This window comes from Trichoplusia ni, chromosome 10 (assembly GCF_003590095.1).
Source record: "Trichoplusia ni isolate ovarian cell line Hi5 chromosome 10, tn1, whole genome shotgun sequence".
Lineage (NCBI taxonomy): Eukaryota > Metazoa > Arthropoda > Insecta > Lepidoptera > Noctuidae > Trichoplusia > Trichoplusia ni.
The window spans coordinates 11,773,172-11,793,213 of NC_039487.1; the positions used below are offsets into that span (position 1 = coordinate 11,773,172).

Sequence of the window (20,042 nt, forward strand, 5' to 3'; positions counted from 1 at the left end):
ATACTGAAGCTTTTGAATAATTACTAAGGGTTGAACAGTAATTTGCGGGAAGGTATTATTTTAAGTCATTGAGTTAAAAAAAATTGGTGTTGTTGTCTTTCATTTTATTCTACATATAATTTATAAAATTATAATTATAGTTGAGTCAAATCAAACATACTTAATTCTAAATCTTGTGGGGGGTCTGAGGCCATAGTTGTAACAGATGAAGCTATTATTTATATGTATAGCGCAATCCCTGTCAGATGTGAAACATAGATTTAAAATTCTTGCCTCTGATAGTTTATTGAAATGTATAAACCAACTAAGTGATCAGATTTAATCTAGCATTTAGTTCTAGCCCTATTATGTATTTAATATTAATAGCATTTATATCCAAAATCTTTAATATTTTCTAAAACATAAAATTTGTACAAATATAATTATGTTGTTTTTAAGTTATTTAGTCAAGTTGTGGTGGAATGTAAACCTATTTGTGTAAAAAGTTTATTTTTGTATCAAAACGGTTGATGAAATCAAGTAATCTGGATTAAGTCATATTTATTTTTGTTTAGTTTCGAGGTAACGTATTTTAGGCAGTTCCCAAAGTCCACTAAATGAAGACATTTTATGTAAAAATAATTCTTGCAGCGCGGTTTCGATTGGGCGACTCGCTTATAACTATATCTGTTTAAATAGCTCAAAATGAGGGATATTTAAATATTCTATTGAGCCGTCTTTTGCGATCGGAACGCAACGAATAAGCGCGGGTTCACGAGTTGAAATACGATGCACACATTGATTCCTTTCGGACTCGTGCATATGCGCTGTCATGCGTGCTTCGTTCCAATAAGTATTACGTCATTTAAGGTGTAAATGATGTTCAATTAAACCAAGATAACAACTGGTCATCAGTATACGTATTTTGTCTTGATTGGGACCGCCTTGTGTACTAATACGGAACTAGACTAGACAAATTTGTTTTTATTGTTGATATGTAATTTATTTTTATAGCACGACTCGTTATCATTTTGTAATCGGAAAAAAATCGTATTATTTTTTATGCTATTTAAATAAATAGTTTTAAACTTACTAGTTTGTTGGATTTCTTTTTTACACTTTTCGCATGATTTTAAAACATACGCCGTGAATTGTATGTCACTTGACCAAGATATTTGACAGAATAAAAAAAAACACTTATGAATAGGTATTTAGTAGAGGCAGTAGAACAAATAACTTCAATAAAATGCAGAGACATGTTTATCTATATTTTTATTTCAATAAATTAAGCAGGTTGTTTGAATAATACACAATTATAATGCATTTTAGTAAATCAAGGTACGCATCATCAAACAATTTTCCATCTAATAATACAGGAATGTGTTGCTAGCCTAATGTGAAGGTTACCATTCACAAGTATATGACAATATTATTTGACAAATATGAATTTATGAGAAAGCGTTAGCACCGGTACAAGATTGCCAAATAAAAGAATTACTTTTGATAATTTATTTTCTCAAAAACTTATTTTTTTGCATAAACACATTATTTAAATACTTTGAAGTAGACTAGTTGAATGCATTGAAGAGGTTAGTATATATTTATTAAAGGCGCAGCCCAGTGCCTAAGGCGGACATAAATAGATATATTCACATCGATAATCAATGCTGTGTTACATGTAAATGTTAGTATACGATTCAATGAATCTCTTAACGACGTACGTAAATAAAATTTCATACAAAAATTACATTCATCATCATGTGTAAGAATAGTTTACCTACAAATATAAAAAGAAATAAGAGAAGGTTATTGCATTTAGTTGTGATCACAATATTATGAACATTAATCATTCTGGCTAGAGAAAGTATTGCAGCAGATATCAAGCGTTATTGACTAAAATTCCCAAAGCCTGCAAAAATATAAAGCTTTACATATTAGTCGTTCCTTTGATCATCTATTACAATCAAATGAAATACGTTTTAAGCCTCAATGTACATAACTTGTTTCCGTAAATAATATGAATATTAGAAGCCGAGTTTAAACAGGCTTACAGCAAAACCCTATGATCCTGTACCACATTGACATAGCGTGAATAACCTGCAATCAACTTGGTAAAATCACAATAATAGTAAAAATTAAAAATTATATACAACTAAACAAAGTATGACTGATGTGTGAACAAAGACTCCGATTACGGTACATTATTATTTCATACCCTATTACTCTACTTACAGTATATGTTTAATTTAGCACTGACAAACCCTTTAAGATGGTACAATTTTATTCATTTCGGTTTCACTTATAAACGAAGTTATTTAATTTATTAATCAATGAAGTTTGTCAGTGTCATATGTGACATTTTGAATTTTATAGAATAATGACGACACATTTTGGACTAATCAATACATAGGCCCCGTTTATAAGTAAGGCCGATTAGCTAGCAACGCAACACTGTGGACTCGCCCCAATACGTAATAGAAGCTATGAACTTATCATTCGTTGCATTTCCATGGCGAACTATTACAACTATGGCATCCGCGTGCAACGAGTTACTTTGAATGAATAATATTTCGGAATGTAGGGTAAGCATGCAGTGTTTAGTCACTAGCTAAACAATAATTCGAACACAGCTGCATTATTGAAAAATATGGGTAAACCGTTTCTTAACTGTTTAATACATGACTACAAATAGGTATTTGTCTGTCTATCTACATGCGGCAGACTTCTAAAATATTACTAGAGATAATATTATTGACACAAAATACAAGATAGATTCTATCGTTAGATCGAATAATATAAATCGACGTAAACACTTGAATCTGACAGTACAGCAGTTGATAAACACGTAAATAGCCAGCTACATAGGGTGAAGATCGGAACAAATTAAAATTGTACTATTATAAGTATTTACCCAATTCTTCAATACGCGCCAGCATTTCCGTACTCGTAAATTTAGCATCGCCAACATCAGCAAACGCCCTGGAGATGTTGCTCGGCGCCTGCGGGTCGCGGCGAGGCCCCGCAGCCGCTCTGTGCAGCGCACAGTCCCCCGTGTGCAAGCCGCAGCCGCTCTGTGCAGAGCGCGACGTTCTGTGCAGCGCGCAGCCCGCAGCGCACGTCGCCTCATGCGACACGCGTCGTATGTACATAACATTTTACAATAATATACCGTATAGTTATAACACTTAACACATACTGAGATTTATCGTCCATGCTCGATACAGCGACGCGGTATATTGTTAGACGGAGTCATCTGCAATAATTAATGTTATTAGTCTTATGTTCAATAAGAAAATCGTACTCCTGGAAAAAAGCATTGACACTAAAGCTGTGAGTTTCTTAGTATTAAATCATCGGTCAATAATACGCAATATTTTATGAAACTTTGATTTAAATCCATAACTCCATGACTTATAATTCTACCATAAATACAGATACCATTCAAATATTGATTATGTTATCTGACTGTCATTGATCGTACAGATTTGCCTATCTGATACGAGGCATCGACTTAGATAAGAGACAATTACGAGAGCATGAAAGATATGTATTACATAAATTATAAATGTCATTTTTATTGTCAAACTGTGTCAAAATTTACGAGGAAAAGGCGTGGCTTGGGATAATAATATTTCTAGAAACCCTTGCACATTTGATTTGGATCGTAGCACAATACAACAAATTCGAATAAAATCGAAAGATTTACGATGTAGAACTAGCTTGACAAGGTACAGATTTCAAGATATTATGTAGATCAGTTACTTGAACATTTTTATAGCATAACAGATAAAGTAAGATATTTATTTTTATAAGTTAACTCACCGTGATACCACCATTTCGTCTTCTTAGGATTTTTGTTGCAGGTTTTAACGTAAAATGAGTTATCTGGTGGCCGTTTCTGGAAATACAATAAAAAAAAATTAAGACCAAGTTCTATAACTTAAATATCTTTATACCTTTGGAGTGAATATTAGAAAAAAAGTCTTTGTTTGTATTTTTTATAAGAAAAACCAAGGAGACACTGGAGTTTATGCTAAGGCGTATATGTCCCACAATAATAGTTACAAAGGTTTCAGACAAAAAAAAAAACAGTGTCCGTCTTGTATTATATTGTATAAAAATGGATACGTATTTTTTAATTTTACTATTAATTATTATTAATTTTACTATTAATGTCTTTATAGTTACCGGCACGGATCTTGAGCGCTATCCTTCACCTGCGCACAAGTGATTTTTTGGGTCCCTTTTGCGGTATGAAGTGAGGCGCGGGCGGACTACAGTGCAGTGATTGTCCCGCAGCGCATCGCGTCATGGCCGTCATGAGTGATTGGTTGAAATTCGTTCTTTGCTGCATTTGCATGCACCTCAAGACGGCTCAAAATTGGCGTTTCATTTTATCATACGTTTCCCACTCCTCCGCCGAACGCTCAAGATCCGAGCCGGTAAATATAAGAATAAATGGCATTACCTTCTCCTTACAGCTACTGAGCATTGACACGATGGACAGACAGACGGACTGCACGGAGAGCGCGGGCGACCAGTCGTCCGTCAGTATGGACAAGCAGATGTGGCCGTTGGAGTACACGTGCGGGTGTATTGGTATGTTATTGCCTATGAACGTCACCTGGAACGCATATTGTACACATATTAATAAAAATTGTCGAAATCGTTCTTTCGACGTTAGTAGATATACACCAGCCACCAAAGACCTAATTTTGTTGTATTATGCTATTAAAATGACATTTACACTTTTTTGCAAATTACGACGATACAAATCTAATTAAAGCCTGGACACATAAAATGTATTATTAACTAATATAAAGATCCTATCAAGAGCTTTTGTGTGTAATAAAATAACAAATAAAGTATTGCGGAAGTTGATGATAGTAAGAACAAACTTTACGTTAAATTTTCTTTTTCAAAAAAATCTATTTTTCACGCTTCTCTTACAGTTGGGCAAAGGCCTCCATCTTGTTTCTTCATGGCATACCGTACTTTTTATGTACACTTAATAATTTAACTATTTAGTCTCTATTGTAGTCATTTAATTCCAAAACGACAAGATTTTACAAATTCCTCAACGTTCTAGAATCCAGAGCTCGATTAATAAACCATTTAAAGTCACTTAGAGAGTTAAAGATTCCACGCCTACGTGAGAGTTCGCTCTTATTTGACTTGGTATGCGCCGCTAACTTGCAGACCACACTGTTTAAAACCAATAAGCATGGTCTTATAAAGAACCAAGGAATCTTGGAAGTTGAAGATTACCCGGATTTTATTTATGGTGTATAATGTATTAGTTCAGTAGAGGTTAATCGAATGAAAGAAATTTTGCCGCTATTTTTTAAAACTAGTTAGAACCATATAACAGGCTGAAAAATATATTTAACAGCCGAGAATCCATTTATCGCAAGCCTACAGTGTTACAAAAACGATATGTTTTTATAACAGTTAATGATAAATCAAAAGACAACTAAAAACCCTAAAAAAAAAGTGTTTTCTTTTTTATAAAAAAATTTTAGCTACTTTAAATATGTTTATCTGAACTTCTCAAAAATCCAGACTTGACATTTAAGACTAATGAGTTCCGAATATATTAACACTATGATTTACGACAACAGGTTTGACTGGAAATGTATTTCTATCATAAGGAGATTAACTTAATGTATTATATAATAAACGATAATGAACCGGTTCGATATGTAAATATGTAATACGATGTTACTTGGTAAGTACTGGCTGTGTGCTGTGACGTAATGTTACATGGTGGCGTTAATTGTAAGAAGCGATGCCGGTGTTTGCTGGGAGGGAAAGTGTGATGTAATCTTATGAGGGTCATCTGTTTATGCATACTTATGTAGTTTCTCTCCTTTGAATATAAGTATTTAATGTATGGAATTTTTATACTGCATAAAAAATTGTTTATTTATCTCCGAGTATTTGTTTCGCATGGTATAAAGTAATGTATTGACTGCATTCTTTGAGTTGGCAGAGTAGGCAGCTCTTTATAGAATTGTTTGTTTTGCCTTTGTTACGTGTTAGGGGGTAATCTCGCGAACAACTGAACAGATTTTGACAATACTTTTACCAACAAGTATTGTCAACATTTAAATAAAGGCTAACGAAGTAGGCACGTATCAGTGAGTCTATTAAAGAAACATCGATTGAAATTGGTATCAAACAAATTCTTATTTTAGCATGTTTTATAAAAATACTTTACATGAGCAAAAAATAACGAGTATTTTTCCACGCATCAGAAGCAGTAGTTATTGTCGAATGTCGAATGATTTACGTAATCGTATCGTATCGTAAGCTAACAATAGTAATAAACACGAAATAGTTTTAAATGGTATTCATAGAAGAGATAGGCTTCAAAAAATCTTCTTATACAAACAAAGATTTTTTTAAGGGAATCCTCGCAAGATATAACATTAAGACTTCGACACTTAATATTCAGACTGCAGAAATAAAATTTGCAGTAAGATTTTGCAATTTGCAAATACAAACAGAGTTTTGCATATAAATCTGGAAGTGTCAAATGGCGCAGTAGAAATGAATTCATAATTCAATTTATTGAAGAGCTGAGATTGTGTCTATCATTAACAGGATTAGGATCAATGCATTAGGATTTAAACCTGTACAGATTATGGCTTCAAGTCTAGTTTTTATTGCTACGTAATCGAATCATGTATATCATTGATGTTTTTATTTTCGTTGGATTAGATGTATAGGGAACCTACAAACTCTGATATTTTCTCTGTCGTGGAAGAGGGACAGCGTTTTATACGGCATGGAGCGGCGTCTCGCTTCCACAATTGCAACGATATTGTTATAGAAATGCTCTTTTTTCTCTTTTTATAAAGACGACTCCTGCAGTAACGAATTTAATCCTTGTGTCGCGGGGAGTTTTAATCAAGTCAAGTCATTTTTTTCAGTTCTTTTTTTCTTTATTGGTATACTTCTTCTGGTCTGGTCACTCTCTAATGGCTGTAAGCATGATTGTGGCTGTATCGCAGATTAAAAATTAATTAAAAGACGAGTGTGTTTGTTATAATTTTACTTTAAGAGATGATGGTAGGCACCTATAATATAGTATTGTACAGATACACAAGTTCAAACATATTTTCTCTTAACGATCATATAACTTAACTTTCCTTGAGTATAAACTTAAGGAAATTTCGAACTATACCTACTTATAATTCAAGGTAGATTGATCGGTTGTTATAGTATTTTTCCTCACTAGGCACGTGCACCCAAAAAGCTAACCTACTACATGCTTTAAAATTATGCATTTATGATCGGACACGATAGAAAATAAATTAACGGCTTAAGGATTCTGCCCACTACACAGTTCCATACCATGACCGTGCTATGAACTTGTCAGCCCAAAAAATATTCTCTGTATTAAAAAGTATGCGACCATGCCCTAGCCCGTGCCGCTACCGACCAGCATCGTCGCACGTTGCATGCAGCACGTTCATAGCACGGTCATGGTATGGAACGGTGTAGTGGACAGACGCCTTTAAACCAACAATCTACTTTGTTCCTCATAGTCGAATGCCAATCAGGAACGCTTTCGAAAATGTAGCTCACGTTAGCAAATACCATAGCAGCCAAGCTTTAAAAGTCCGTTTGCATCGTTAACAGGCATTCACACCAGTGAAGCCACGATCAAGACTAGTTGTTCACAAAACCCTATTTAAAGGCAATTCTATTACTGATGACAGTAAATTACAAAGTTGGTACCTTGTTGTCACATTAAAAATGTAGACATAATTACCTATGATATTGCTCCGACAATGAAACTGTTTTTATCAAGGTTTCGACACCACAGTAACGATAATTGTGTTTCAAGTTTTTTTATTAAATTATAGTAAGATGATTGTCACCCGATTTGTGAGATAAATTTATGTAAGCGATGCTGTGTTGTCATCTCAATTATGGATAACTAGCAAAACTAAATATGTCAAGTAACTAGTTATGGTGAACGATTGATTGTATGTAATATTATCGTAGCTTTTCCAAATTGTTATTTAATGATGGATTTAAAAATAAGGCAGTACTGAGTGAATTTTTTATTTTTTATTTTGATCTACTATGCGAAAAACTAGCAATACAGTAGTTTTCAAATTAGATGCATGTAGGAGTCTCACACTTATAACAATGTAAGTAAAATTGTTAAATCACTCTTTGGCGATTCAAACTGAAGAAATGACAATACACATTTGTAAGAGTCATCGACCCAATTCCTGCAATCTAATCAACGTTATCTAAAACCGAATTTAAAACATAACCCGGTCTACATTCATTTATCCATCGTAAATGACTCATGAGGATAGTATGTAAAGGAAGAGATAATATTTGTTTATATTTATAATCTGCTTTTATTTTTACGATGCTTTTCGACATTTCGGCTCTTTAATTAGACTGCTAATAAGTTTTTAAGGAGGTATTATTCTGTATGCTTTCTAGTCTTTTTTCACTATGTACTCAGTCATAAGGAGAAGTCGACGGGGTTTTTCCTAGATTTCTGAATACAGCCATTAGAAGATAAGGCATTTGGTAGTTCAAAGGTGATAGGTGATAAACTGATAACTTAAATCCGACTAGAAGACCTAGAAGTTCAGGAGATAAGAGTTTTAAAAACAAAAGCTTTAGCGTAGCAACATTTAGAGCACGCGACTTATTAACAACTTACCATATTAGACGCTTACTAATCGATATTAATTCTAAACGAAAATACAGCAGATATATTATCATAATATAATTTTGATGTTACATGTATTTATTCATTACTTTTCCGGTGAAATCATTGCAGTTTATTTTACCAAAGTCGTATGCAATATGCATGTGAAGTGTAAATTATAATCATGGCCAACTTTAGAAGGAAGGAAGTACATTATCCCCATTGATTGATATTCTTTGTTTAGACACATGACAATTTTATAGTAGTATTAGTCGTAAATATTATGTCGATGTGTCTTTTCTTTGGTGATTAGAACTAATTTCGATTTCGCTCTAAGGGTTTGAACTTTTAAGTAACGTGTAGAAAAGCTAGAGCTCGGAGCTCGATAATAAAGGTTAAGTGATTCTCGTCCATTTTTGTTAGAGGATGGATGGCCATAAGCTTATCGCAACCTCACAGTACAGTGCCTGGAAAGCATTCCCAACTGTCAAATGTTGATCTATAATTTAGGGGCACACATTACCAAGTAAAAAGGTTAATCTTCCCCAATGCACAACAGTTTTACGTCTTACACTAGGAAGATGTTATTTTTAGTACCTTGAATTCGACAAGACCTATCATGTCTTTTACTTATAACATATTCCTTATCCCGTCCTTTTGATGCACCTCGAAAAACATTGAATAAGTATGTAAGTTCTATTACATTAGCGATACTTTAAGTATGTTAAGTTGCATCTGTATGTTTGATACCTCTTCACACAAATACTATTTGATAAAATTTGTTATAGACGTATCTTATACCTTTGATTAACACACAGGTTACTTTTGCATCTATAACAAATTTTCACACAGCAATTCGACTTACCTCGGGAGAGTCAAACGGGTACTTGTTTGTGAATTTAAATTGCAATACAAATTTTTCGCCTTCATATAGTGTGCCGGGAACTCCTTCCATGTGTACTGTCCACCTGATATTGAAAAAATATAATTAGTAAATATTTATAAAGCAATCAAAATTTGGATATATTCCAAATTCACATTTTTACAGCACACTATAAGTATGAGTTTACAGAGGTCTAAAAACAATTTCCTTATATTACTCCACAATTTTTAGAACATCGTTTAATCAATTTTTTTCAAGTTTTTGGTATGTCTATCTTTCGTCAGGTGATTTTGTGCTAGGCATAGACCTTAAGTACATAGCATGTCTAGTATTCTGTCTTTTAATAATATCAAAGTCATTAACCCAATTGTCTCTAATCTAAAGTCTGATGTTAGACTGACAAACATTGCTGTTGGGGAATAACAGACATACACAATAATGTTTAAAAATTATTGTGAATAAATGATTTACATTTATTATTAGATGTGTATTGATGTTAGACTGAAAACAATTGTCAAGAAGGATTTATATTTATTATTATACACATTTTGGTGTACATATTATGTAAAGCTAATAAGTTTTACAGAAAGCACTAAGTGTATATTATCAAGACTGTTTAGTATGAAATAATTTATTTACAGAATTTTCTTTAAAAATTTAATAAAAGACATATAAATTGTTTATAATACTACTGTATTATGAACTTGGTGTCCATAGTTGAGCACAAGATTGTTTACCTAACACTGGTGCTTACTAAAATATTTAAATTTCAATGTGTTCTAACACCATTGCCAATTAGTATTATGGTAGACAAGACTTTATGGCAATAAAATAATAACACAAAAACAAATAAAAACTGATTGGAACATTTACTTTATTTCCCATCTTTCTAATTTCTGAGACATTGAAAACAAAAAAAGAACTCCTGTTTAAATGGCCACTAAATAAATAGGACTTCTAATAATAATCATTGTTTACAACACTTTGTTGTTTTGGCATCATTATTAGTGATCAAACTCAAGCTGAACAAGATTTCTACACTATTACAAACGTAGAATGCTGCATCACTAATATTTTATTTAGAATGCGAAGCGATGCAAATAAATCGATTAGTGTTTACCAAGTACTAATTTTAACTTCATATACCTATTTCAAAGAAAATGTTTAGCGGATACAAAAGGTACTTTTTACTTACAGTGTTAGATTTTGGCTGGCCTGATCTCCGTCTACGGTGACTCCTGGTGGCGGTTCTTTCATCAGGGACATAAGTTCTTTCTGTAATCTCCGCTAAAAAAGACAACGAATAGTAAAGTATCTGGACAACAGTTGTATCTTTACCGGTTACCATATGTATATAAAGCATTGACATAAGAAAACCTAACCATTTTTATATTTTTTTAACAGTACACCGTAATTTTGGTGGATACAATATATTTCTGACAAAAAATCTAATAGCAAAACTGTCACAATACGACTGTTACTATAATTATGATTGCGTAGTTTTGTGTGTTATTGTTTTATGACTATAATGGACATAGCTTTATATACGCAAAGCTTATGTGAATATGGAGTTTCGTAAAGGACAATATTTTAATTATTTTTTACTTACCTCAGACGGGGACATAGCCGCCATTGTAATCCAATTAGACGTTTGATGTTACTAGTTTCGAAATATTGTTTTCCAAATAGATATTTTTAAGGTGTTTTCAGCATTATTGGATTTTTTAACGATTAATATAGAAATGAATAAATACTAATCCTAGATTCCATCATATTTTTTTACATAAGTGATGGATCTATAAAATAAATCGTTGATTAGCTATAGCAGTAGCTGCAGTCTTGCAACAGCTGTAGCAGTCTTCTGCGTAAAGTTCTGTTTCAAACTTTGAAGGAAATCTTTAAATTTCAGAACTACTATAGCGACTAGAAGCGTAATAGCAATAACGTGATAGACATATTTTTAGACTCTTGTTTTAACTACTTTTTGGAATGTAGTTGATTACAATAATCGACTACCATTCGTATTACTCTTCCATTCGATTTTTGTATTTCTGAGAAACGTCAGTGCTTTCAAACATTTAAATTTTCTGTGTTGTCTGTGCAATAGTTTGTTGTTTGCAAATTGCTGTTGTGAAATGGAAATTAAATTAAAATTTCATCTTAGTGTTTTGTCCGAAAAGAGAAATAAATTATTTTTCTCCATTTTGCAAACTACATATTATTTTTAAGATAATTGTGCTGTAAATATTATTGTTCGAAGTGTTTTCTTAACTTTTTGCGAATTTTTGCTTGAATTTAAGCGGTCCCAATGGGTTCTTGTAGTAAAAAGTCTTCAGCGGAGTGGATAATAGACCAGCTTAACGTGGAGAATGCGAAGCTATTCGCATTTGTATTAGTTATAGGCTTTATCGGATATCATGGAGCTTTGCACTTGAAATACGGTAATTTATCATTTTACATTAAATATTTTTAGAACATTGTTTAAAATAATATTTCGGGCAACTATAAGCTATCTTGTTGTATCTACAAGTAAATCAATTAAGAATAAAACTTTTTTTTTACAACATAACTTCCTATCACATGGAATTCATTGAATGTTTATTGATATAATAAGATTCACGCATATAATACCTACGCTCCAACCTAGAATAAGTCCTGGTTTTATGTACTTTTTAATAGTTTTGATTGTATGGAGTCAGACTTTGTTATTCTTACCCATTTACAATTACTTATACCTATACATCCCTCTTAAACTTGTTCTAGATCATCACCAAAATTACTAATTTATTCTCCTTTATATTTAAACTAGTATAGTTTTTTACAAATTCTAAATTTTCAGGGTCAGACTCTTGTACATGGCTGCTGACATCAGGCCGGTATAAAGGTGATCATGAATGGCAACCCTATGGCTGTATGCTGCATCGGTACTCAAAGACGTAAGTTTTATATTGGAAAATACTAATTAATTTGTTGTTAGAAACACCTAAAACTAATATCAATGTTAGACTGCAAATAGAAACAAAATCAAATGGTTTATATCTGGCATGCCTATAAAAGGTGCTTAAGAAAAAAAAAACAGTTGTACAAACTTGTTGTGCTTCAAAATATCATTCCCATGGAGAAGGCCTTGCAAGATCCTCCATAAAAACCAACTAGATTCTTATAAAAAGAGAATGTAACAACTACTTGTACTATTTTAATGTTATCTACAACTACAAACTCATTAAAATAGACAATGATAAGAATAAATAAATAGTAAAGTAAGTAAAACTATTTTGCAGTAGTTATCAGGGCAAAAAAAAAAGAAAATTTGAGAACATTTTCAATGGTTCATGAAAAAGTAATTTATGGAATCTATTGTGGTCTTTAGATTTTAGCACAATTCCTATGTTAAAAAAAGAAATGTTCAAAGTAGTTTACAAAGCTCTGATAGTTTTTTTTTCATTACAATGCATTGCTGCAAGTTATTGCCCATTTGCTTAACAACTTGCAATTAACTTTTGTAATTGTTAACCATTAATTAGAAATAAAATGTTATCTAAAGTCCAAGAGTGCAAGAATGCTGTGCATTACAACAGAATTTCACAATTGTTATTTTTGAATAATTTTGAATAGTTATCTTTTATTATTGGAAATATAATTAGATAAAATAAACAGAAGGTTTCAATCTTCTATTTATTCACTGATACATATTTGTCTCATCTCCTTCAACTCCCAAAATGTGAATGCAACATTAAGTTAATTAAAGTCCTTCATTAACTGCTCTAGGGTCAAGTGGTTAATGGATATTTAAGAAGTGTACAAATGGGTTAAGAGTGCTTGTGACAGTTGTAACTACTGTTTACTGAGTGACTTCACTCATAATAATAGATATAAGTTTAGTGATAATAGTCCTCCACAATAATCATTCCATATATACATATCTATGACTAGCTATTTGAAGATATGTCTCCTCTTTTTTAATTGAATTGTGATTGACTTGAACTTTTTTCATTACTGCTCTGCTTCTATTAGTCATCAATATTTTTTTTATTGGAACTGTAGGTTCTGGGATTAGTCCTTCAATATAAAATATTAACATATAAAGCATACAAACATATAAGCTATATAATATTAGTGCAGATTTGAAGATAAGATTTCATTTTATCTGTGTAGTATAGACGGATTTCAGATTTAGATGAAAAAGAATGCAGATGAATAATAAAGTTTTTTTTTGTATTTCACTTTTTTTGTAGTGATGCAAGACGATGTCTAAGATATCTAGCATTTTGGGGGAAATACAACAGTTTTGCTTTTATCGGCGATTCGCGGCTCGAACAACTTTACGAGTATTTTATAGGTGAGTTTTAAAGGAAAAACCATGTAAAGTAATATACATTAACTGGTGAAACTCAATGGAAAGGTTTACCTACCGAAAACTGTTTACCTATATTACTTTGTACAGTTTGTAATTGTATTCGACCGACTGTGACTGACAAAAAAAGGCCTTTTTCACGCAGCATGAAAGCCTTTATTTCTCCCCGGCTACCCCTCCTGAATTTTTTACCTCCAACTATTTAATTGAGGTTGGAGAGTCCAGGTGGATGTCTTCTTGAATATTTGTAAAAACTACAAACACTGATCAAATTTATTAATCCGGGAAATGTGGGTGGGGTATCGAGTTTCCCAAGTAACTGGGTTCAGGAGGTCAGATAGGCAGTCGCTCCTTGTAAAACACTGGTACTTACTGAATCCGGTTAGACTGGAAGCCGATTACAACATAGTTGGGAAAAGGCTAGACTGGTGATACCCTATCAAGATCTTCTAACTCCCAGGCGTGGTCCGGACGCGGCTGGACATGGACACCTCCTACTCGACAGTAGACCATCGCATGCCGAACTACACGTATTTGGATAACAAGCTGCGACTCTCCGTCACCTTCATATACAGTGACGATGTATCCAAGACCATGGTGGATCAGTTCCGAACGTGGTGAGTTGTGTATCTTTAGTAAAAAATCATTTAAAAACTTAATTATCCAGTGATTTGACTGGCCTGTTGGTCTAGTGGTTAGTGGCCCGGACTGCTAAACCGGAGGTCGTGGGTTCGATTCCCACCCAGGACAAATGTACGTGTGATGAACAGGATTATAGGTTCTGTGTGTAATTTATCTATAATATGTTATATATTTAGAAATAAATAAGTATTTTTATCAGTTCTCTAATACTCATCATATAAGATTTGCTTAGTTTGGAAGTAGATGGCGTTGTGGAATATTATTATTATAATTTTGATTGCACGAATAGCCGAGTGGTTGAAGTCTCCACAGTCTGCTTGTCTTGTGTCTGGGAGTCTTGGTACATGTGACTTGAATGATTGTGAAATCTCCCGCAATAAAAGGATTAACTTCCCTAGAAATCACGTAATAAATTTTAAATTCCAACAGGCAAAAAGCAGATCAACCTCCATCCGTGATCGTAGCATCAACTGGTCTGCAACTCCTCAAAACTCGGAACACTACTGACTTAGTCCTTGAAGAATACAAAAGGAACCTTACGCATTTGGTGCAAGCTATAGATTCTCTTGCAGCGAGGAATTCGCAAGTACTATGGAAACTGATCGAGTCGGTGGACGCTACTAAATTGAAGAATGATAATAAACGGATTAATAATAATGATATTGACTCTTATAATAGAGCTGCAATAGAGGTGAGTTTTGTTTGAAGCTGTATTTCTGATTTTCCCCTACCTTTTTTCGCATCTTTGTTTTCTAATAGTCTATAACATGTAAGACACCTAACTTCGTATAAGTAGATGTTAAATAAAAGAAAGTAATAGTAATTTGAAGAACTTCGTTTGTCCCAATACGTCTTAAAATTTCACCAATCACCAAATATTTTGCCTTTTAGATCCTAACACACAGCGCAGCAAAGATCTGGAATTCGGCACGTTTAGTGGCAGAAGATGGCGGTGGTGACGTCATGCTGAGTTCGACAGCGCTGCGCCACGCCGCGCAACTGTTGCTCAACATGTTCTGCAACGACCACATGAACTTCAACGACGGCTCGTGTTGTGCGGAACCTGAACCTTATACGCAACTGCAGATATTGACTTTCGCGCTATTTTTATTGTGGTGAGTCATCTTATTGTCTGTTTCCCGGCTGTCTTATGTTATAATGATTATAGATAAAGCCTTTTATTTTGAAGACAATAAAAGGAAAGTAGTAAAAAACCCTGGTGAGCAAATGTCACTTGAGATTCGAAATACATTTCTCCCCAGTGGGAAATGAGACTTGATATTCGTAGCGACGGACTTAAAGTTCTTGTCATTGATTAAATTTTTACATTCGTCGTGAAAGAAAATCCTCGTAGCGCATTTAACCTTAGAAAAGATCACTTTATGTTCATGGCAAATAGAACTTAACTTCGTAGCATATACGACTTAAAATTTATAGAGAAAGACAATCTTCGTAGCAAAAGATAACTCTTGTAGCCAATGGGGCTTAAAATGAACACTTTTGATATTCGTACCAAGATTTAAAGATGAACGATGAAACGAATGTCAAGACAAATATTCTACTTAACGTTCCCATTTTCTACGAATATTCAGTTTCCTTCGAATGTCAAGTCGAATTTTTACAATGAAACTTATTTTTTAGGAAGCTTCTTATAAGTGCATTTACACTCATTAGCAAAAATTGCTCGGAAAGTATGTTACACACTGCTAACAACAGTATAGTTGTGAGTGGTGTAGCGTGTGCGGCAGTAATACAGCTGTGTAGTGCAGCGGCGTGGTGTGGGCGGCGCGCGCGGCCGGCGCCTGCGTGTGGGCGGCGCGCGCGCGCCTGCGCGGCTACCGGCGCGCCCCCGCGCCCCCCGCGCCCGCGCCCCCGCGCCCCCGCGCCGCGCCCGCCGCGCCCCCGCGCCCCCGCTCCGCGCTGGCCGCGCTCGCGCGCCTCGGCCTCATCATGGCCTACTTCTACCTCTGCGACAGAACCAACTTCTTCATGAAGGAGAATAAGTACTACTCAGAGTGGAGCTTCTGGTTACCTGTTGGTTATGTGTTCGCACTTGGATTGTTCTTCACTGATGAGTCAAGGTCTAATACGTGAGTGTTCAATTTGTATTATAAATGTCATTTCGTGAAAAATATAAATCAATTTAAAGTTTCAATATTTTTTTGACCTCATTCAAATCAAATCTATATTATAGAATTTTTAAAATTCAACTCTCATTCCTATGCGATTTCTTTGTATTTACCCAAGTACCTAGTATGAACAGCATCAAAATTTCCAGTGTACTCCACCGGGAGCAAACCGACGAATGGAAAGGTTGGATGCAGTTAGTGATCCTGGTGTACCAGGTCACAGGGGCCAGCAAGATCTTACCCATCTACATGCTTGTCCGAGCCTTAGTCTCCGCCTATCTGTTCCTGACCGGCTACGGCCACTTCTACTACATCTGGAAGAAAGGAGACACCAGCCTAGTCAGATACTTCCGGGTCATCTTCAGACTGAATTTCCTGACTGTGGTGCTATGTCTGACAATGAATAGGCCGTACCAGTTCTATAGCTTTATACCGCTCGTCTCGTTCTGGTATACTTTGGTGAGTAGTGATTTTTGATTTGTTAACTTTTGGAAAACTAGGGATGAAAAAAGATTGTCCAAACTTGAATTTGGGAATACTAGTCTCTCATTTTAATGTACATTTTTTTTTGTTTCTCACTGTTGGGCGAAATTGGCTTCCATTCGCCACCAAACTGTTATGCCCGGATCCACAAACTATATAATATATCCTGGAACAGCTCACACACGGTTATCTGATGATCCTAATCTAAACAGAGCTTGTGTTATGGTAACGAGACAACTGATAAACTTACTTATATATTTCCAAATACATACATATTATAGATAAACTACACCCAGACACCAAAACAAATGATCGCGCTCATCAGACAACATTTGTCCTGGGCGGGAATCGAACCCACGACCTCCGGTATAGCAGTCAGGGTTACTAACCACTATACCAACAGGCCCTTCGATACTATTGCCTTGTAATTAATACCATTACCGACACTTAGCGATAAGACCACCCATTGTGTCACCATGTAACTATTTTTCTTTGACGAATCCTTAATATATTATTCTATTCTGTCACTTCCAGATGTTCGCCATCTTTGCGCTCCCCCCTCACATCACCCCATCATCAAGCCACACGGTGGAGTCCAAGCCGTATCAATACCTGTACATCGCCGTCAAGGTCATTGGGCTGCTAGTCATAGTCACTGTGCTGTACATGAGTGAGGTGTTCTTCCAGAAGATATTCGTCACGAGACCTTGGAAGGCGCTGTTCGTAAACTCCGATGATGATATCCATCAGTGGTGGCTGCAGTGGAAGCAGGATCGGTGAGTTGGATTGTAGGAATTAGTGTTGACATATGTATGTAAGCATGCTCGAAAGAACTGATGAGATAAATTTTGTTAGTTCTTCTTGCCATTGTCAAGGTTTTGGTATAACTGTTGTGACCAATTTTACCGTTTTTCCTATTGTGTGTAAATGCAATAAGCACGTGTTAGATATAATCAGAAACTTTTGTTATTAAATTTTGATCAGCGTCGTCATTGATTCAGTTTTAGAAATTACCCAGATTGTCGTTTTGCCTTAAAAAAAATAAATAAGTAATGATAACCGTTTCATTTCCAGGTACTCAATGGCGTACGGTATAATCTTCGCCCTGGCCTACCTCCTAGCTCAACGCTACAACCTGCTGGACGACAACAACCACAGCAACCTGTTCACCCCCGGCATATCCCTGAGCGCGACCCTCCTCGCCTTCATCGGAGTCGGCAGCTACGTAACATTCACTTTCTTCTGTACCAACACGTTTGACTGCAACGAGATACACTCATACGTTGCCTTTTTACCGATAGTGAGCTACATCATACTCAGAAACGTTTCAGGGGCCTTGAGAATGAGACATTCCAGTATGTTCGCTTGGTTTGGTACAATAACCTTGGAGTTGTTCGCCAGCCAGTCGCACATATGGTTGGCAGCGGATACCCATGGCGTCCTGGTACTCATACCGAGCGCTCCGATATTAAACCTCATTCTAACCTCGTATATTTTCGTTTGCACGGCCCACGAGATACATAAGCTAACGGATATTATTTTGCCGTACGCTGTACCTGATGATTGGAAATTAGTTTTGAGAAATTTCGGCATTTTTCTCGCGGTTTTAGTTCCAATTGGCATTCATGATGGAATGTTTTAGTCTGCTTAGACTGGTTTTTATAATGTTCATATTACGTCATCCGGTGAATTGTTCAGTACGTGTGGAGGTTATTCGAAGATATGAAAAGGCAACTTAGAAATGAAAGGAAAACAAAATTGATCCTTAAATAAATAACTTAGTTACAGTTTGTGTGAATATAGTTTAGGCAGCTTAAAAAATCTCAATTTATAAAATATGGCTCTATTTAAAATTTGAAGCTTACCAAAAATTTAATAATCTCATTTAAATCTGCTGCGGGTGCAGAAAAAATTTTTTTTTTGTAGAGTCTAACTTATTTCTATTATTTTTCTTTATGCTTTGCTATATTTCTTAGATAATAAAACCTAATGTCAAGTTTGACTTGTGTTAAGTTTGACTTTACTAAGTTTTGTGATTTTCCACTATCTTAAAAACGTGTGCTTAATTTGTACAATTTGAATATAGATGTAAGTAATATGTATATAATAGCTTTTATATCTTGTATTAAAGTCTAGTCTGTAAACATAATACGATCGTGTGAATAAATATTTTAAGAGTTAGTTAAATATCGGCTGGCCGCTTTAAAAGAATATCATGTGATAAATAAATTTAAAAATATCCTTAATATACAAAATGAAGCTCTTTACATTCGCTTCTAATACAGATAATATATGATCGACAAGCCTTACTATGGCGGGGTCGGCTTGCAGTCTAACCATCTAGTCTAGACTACCAGCTAAGTACCAGTGTTTTACAAGGAGCTAATGCCCATCTGACCCCTTCAACCCACTCAACCCAGTTATCTGGGCGACACCTGGGCCCCTTATATTATGACAGACAGACTACAATTCAAACTTGTTAATACACGCATTACAGCCTAGAAATTTTCTGCATTTAATCGTATTTTTTATGGATTAAATTAGGTATTGCAATAATGGTTTTTACGAGGCATTTTCTTATTTCAAGTGTTTTTAAATACTTCACACATATCTAGCAAGTGTGTATAATTAATACATATGTAAGTATGTAAATATTGTTAGATAAAGGTATCAAAAATAAAACATGTACATTGAAATTATGGTTTGTGATAAAAATATGAATCTGAAACTATTAATACAAAAAGTACAAATTTTAAATGTAAAGAAATACCATAAGTATATTATCTAATAAGAGTTACTTATTAAATGCACATTTATGTTTCTTTTTATATTTGGATATTTTGACAAAGAAATCCTTTGGCTTTGTTTTTGCTACGTGATAAAGTA

At 34.5% G+C, this 20,042-nt stretch overlaps 3 protein-coding genes across 3 annotated transcripts in view; 2 read left to right on the forward strand and 1 right to left on the reverse strand.

Annotated features, from left to right (window-relative positions):
* Positions 1-20,042, forward strand: part of LOC113498030 (sodium-dependent neutral amino acid transporter B(0)AT3-like) — a 423,880-nt gene that overhangs the window by 231,816 nt on the left and 172,022 nt on the right. The window lies entirely within an intron of this gene.
* LOC113498056 (ubiquitin-conjugating enzyme E2 W) lies at positions 1,235-11,263 on the reverse strand. The gene is made up of 6 exons (XM_026877958.1): positions 11,158-11,263; positions 10,744-10,835; positions 9,531-9,633; positions 4,448-4,603; positions 3,802-3,877; positions 1,235-3,232 (listed from the first exon to the last, which is right to left on the reverse strand). Exons 1-6 carry the CDS (start codon positions 11,179-11,181, stop codon positions 3,219-3,221), a joined length of 465 nt encoding a protein of 154 aa, XP_026733759.1. The 5' UTR covers positions 11,182-11,263; the 3' UTR covers positions 1,235-3,218.
* LOC113498029 (N-acetylneuraminate 9-O-acetyltransferase) lies at positions 11,747-19,849 on the forward strand. Its single transcript, XM_026877910.1, has 10 exons — positions 11,747-11,989; positions 12,388-12,484; positions 13,784-13,887; positions 14,363-14,519; positions 14,974-15,235; positions 15,436-15,659; positions 16,314-16,634; positions 16,823-17,132; positions 17,691-17,932; positions 18,231-19,849. The coding sequence occupies exons 1-10, from the start codon at positions 11,857-11,859 to the stop codon at positions 18,796-18,798; spliced, it is 2,418 nt and encodes an 805-aa protein (XP_026733711.1). The 5' UTR covers positions 11,747-11,856; the 3' UTR covers positions 18,799-19,849.

Coding starts and splice junctions, on each gene's coding strand:
- LOC113498056 (XM_026877958.1), bottom strand. CDS start 11,181: ATGGCGGCTATGTCCCCGTCTGAG. Junction 10,836..11,157: donor CGGCTATGTCCCCGTCTGAG/GTAAGTAAAAAA, acceptor TGTCTTTTTTAG/CGGAGATTACAGAAAGAACT. Junction 3,878..4,447: donor TCAGTAGCTGTAAGGAGAAG/GTAATGCCATTT, acceptor TTGTATTTCCAG/AAACGGCCACCAGATAACTC.
- LOC113498029 (XM_026877910.1), top strand. CDS start 11,857: ATGGGTTCTTGTAGTAAAAAGTCTTCAGCGGAGTGGATAATAGACCAG. Junction 14,520..14,973: donor GTGGATCAGTTCCGAACGTG/GTGAGTTGTGTA, acceptor AAATTCCAACAG/GCAAAAAGCAGATCAACCTC. Junction 16,635..16,822: donor GATGAGTCAAGGTCTAATAC/GTGAGTGTTCAA, acceptor CAAAATTTCCAG/TGTACTCCACCGGGAGCAAA.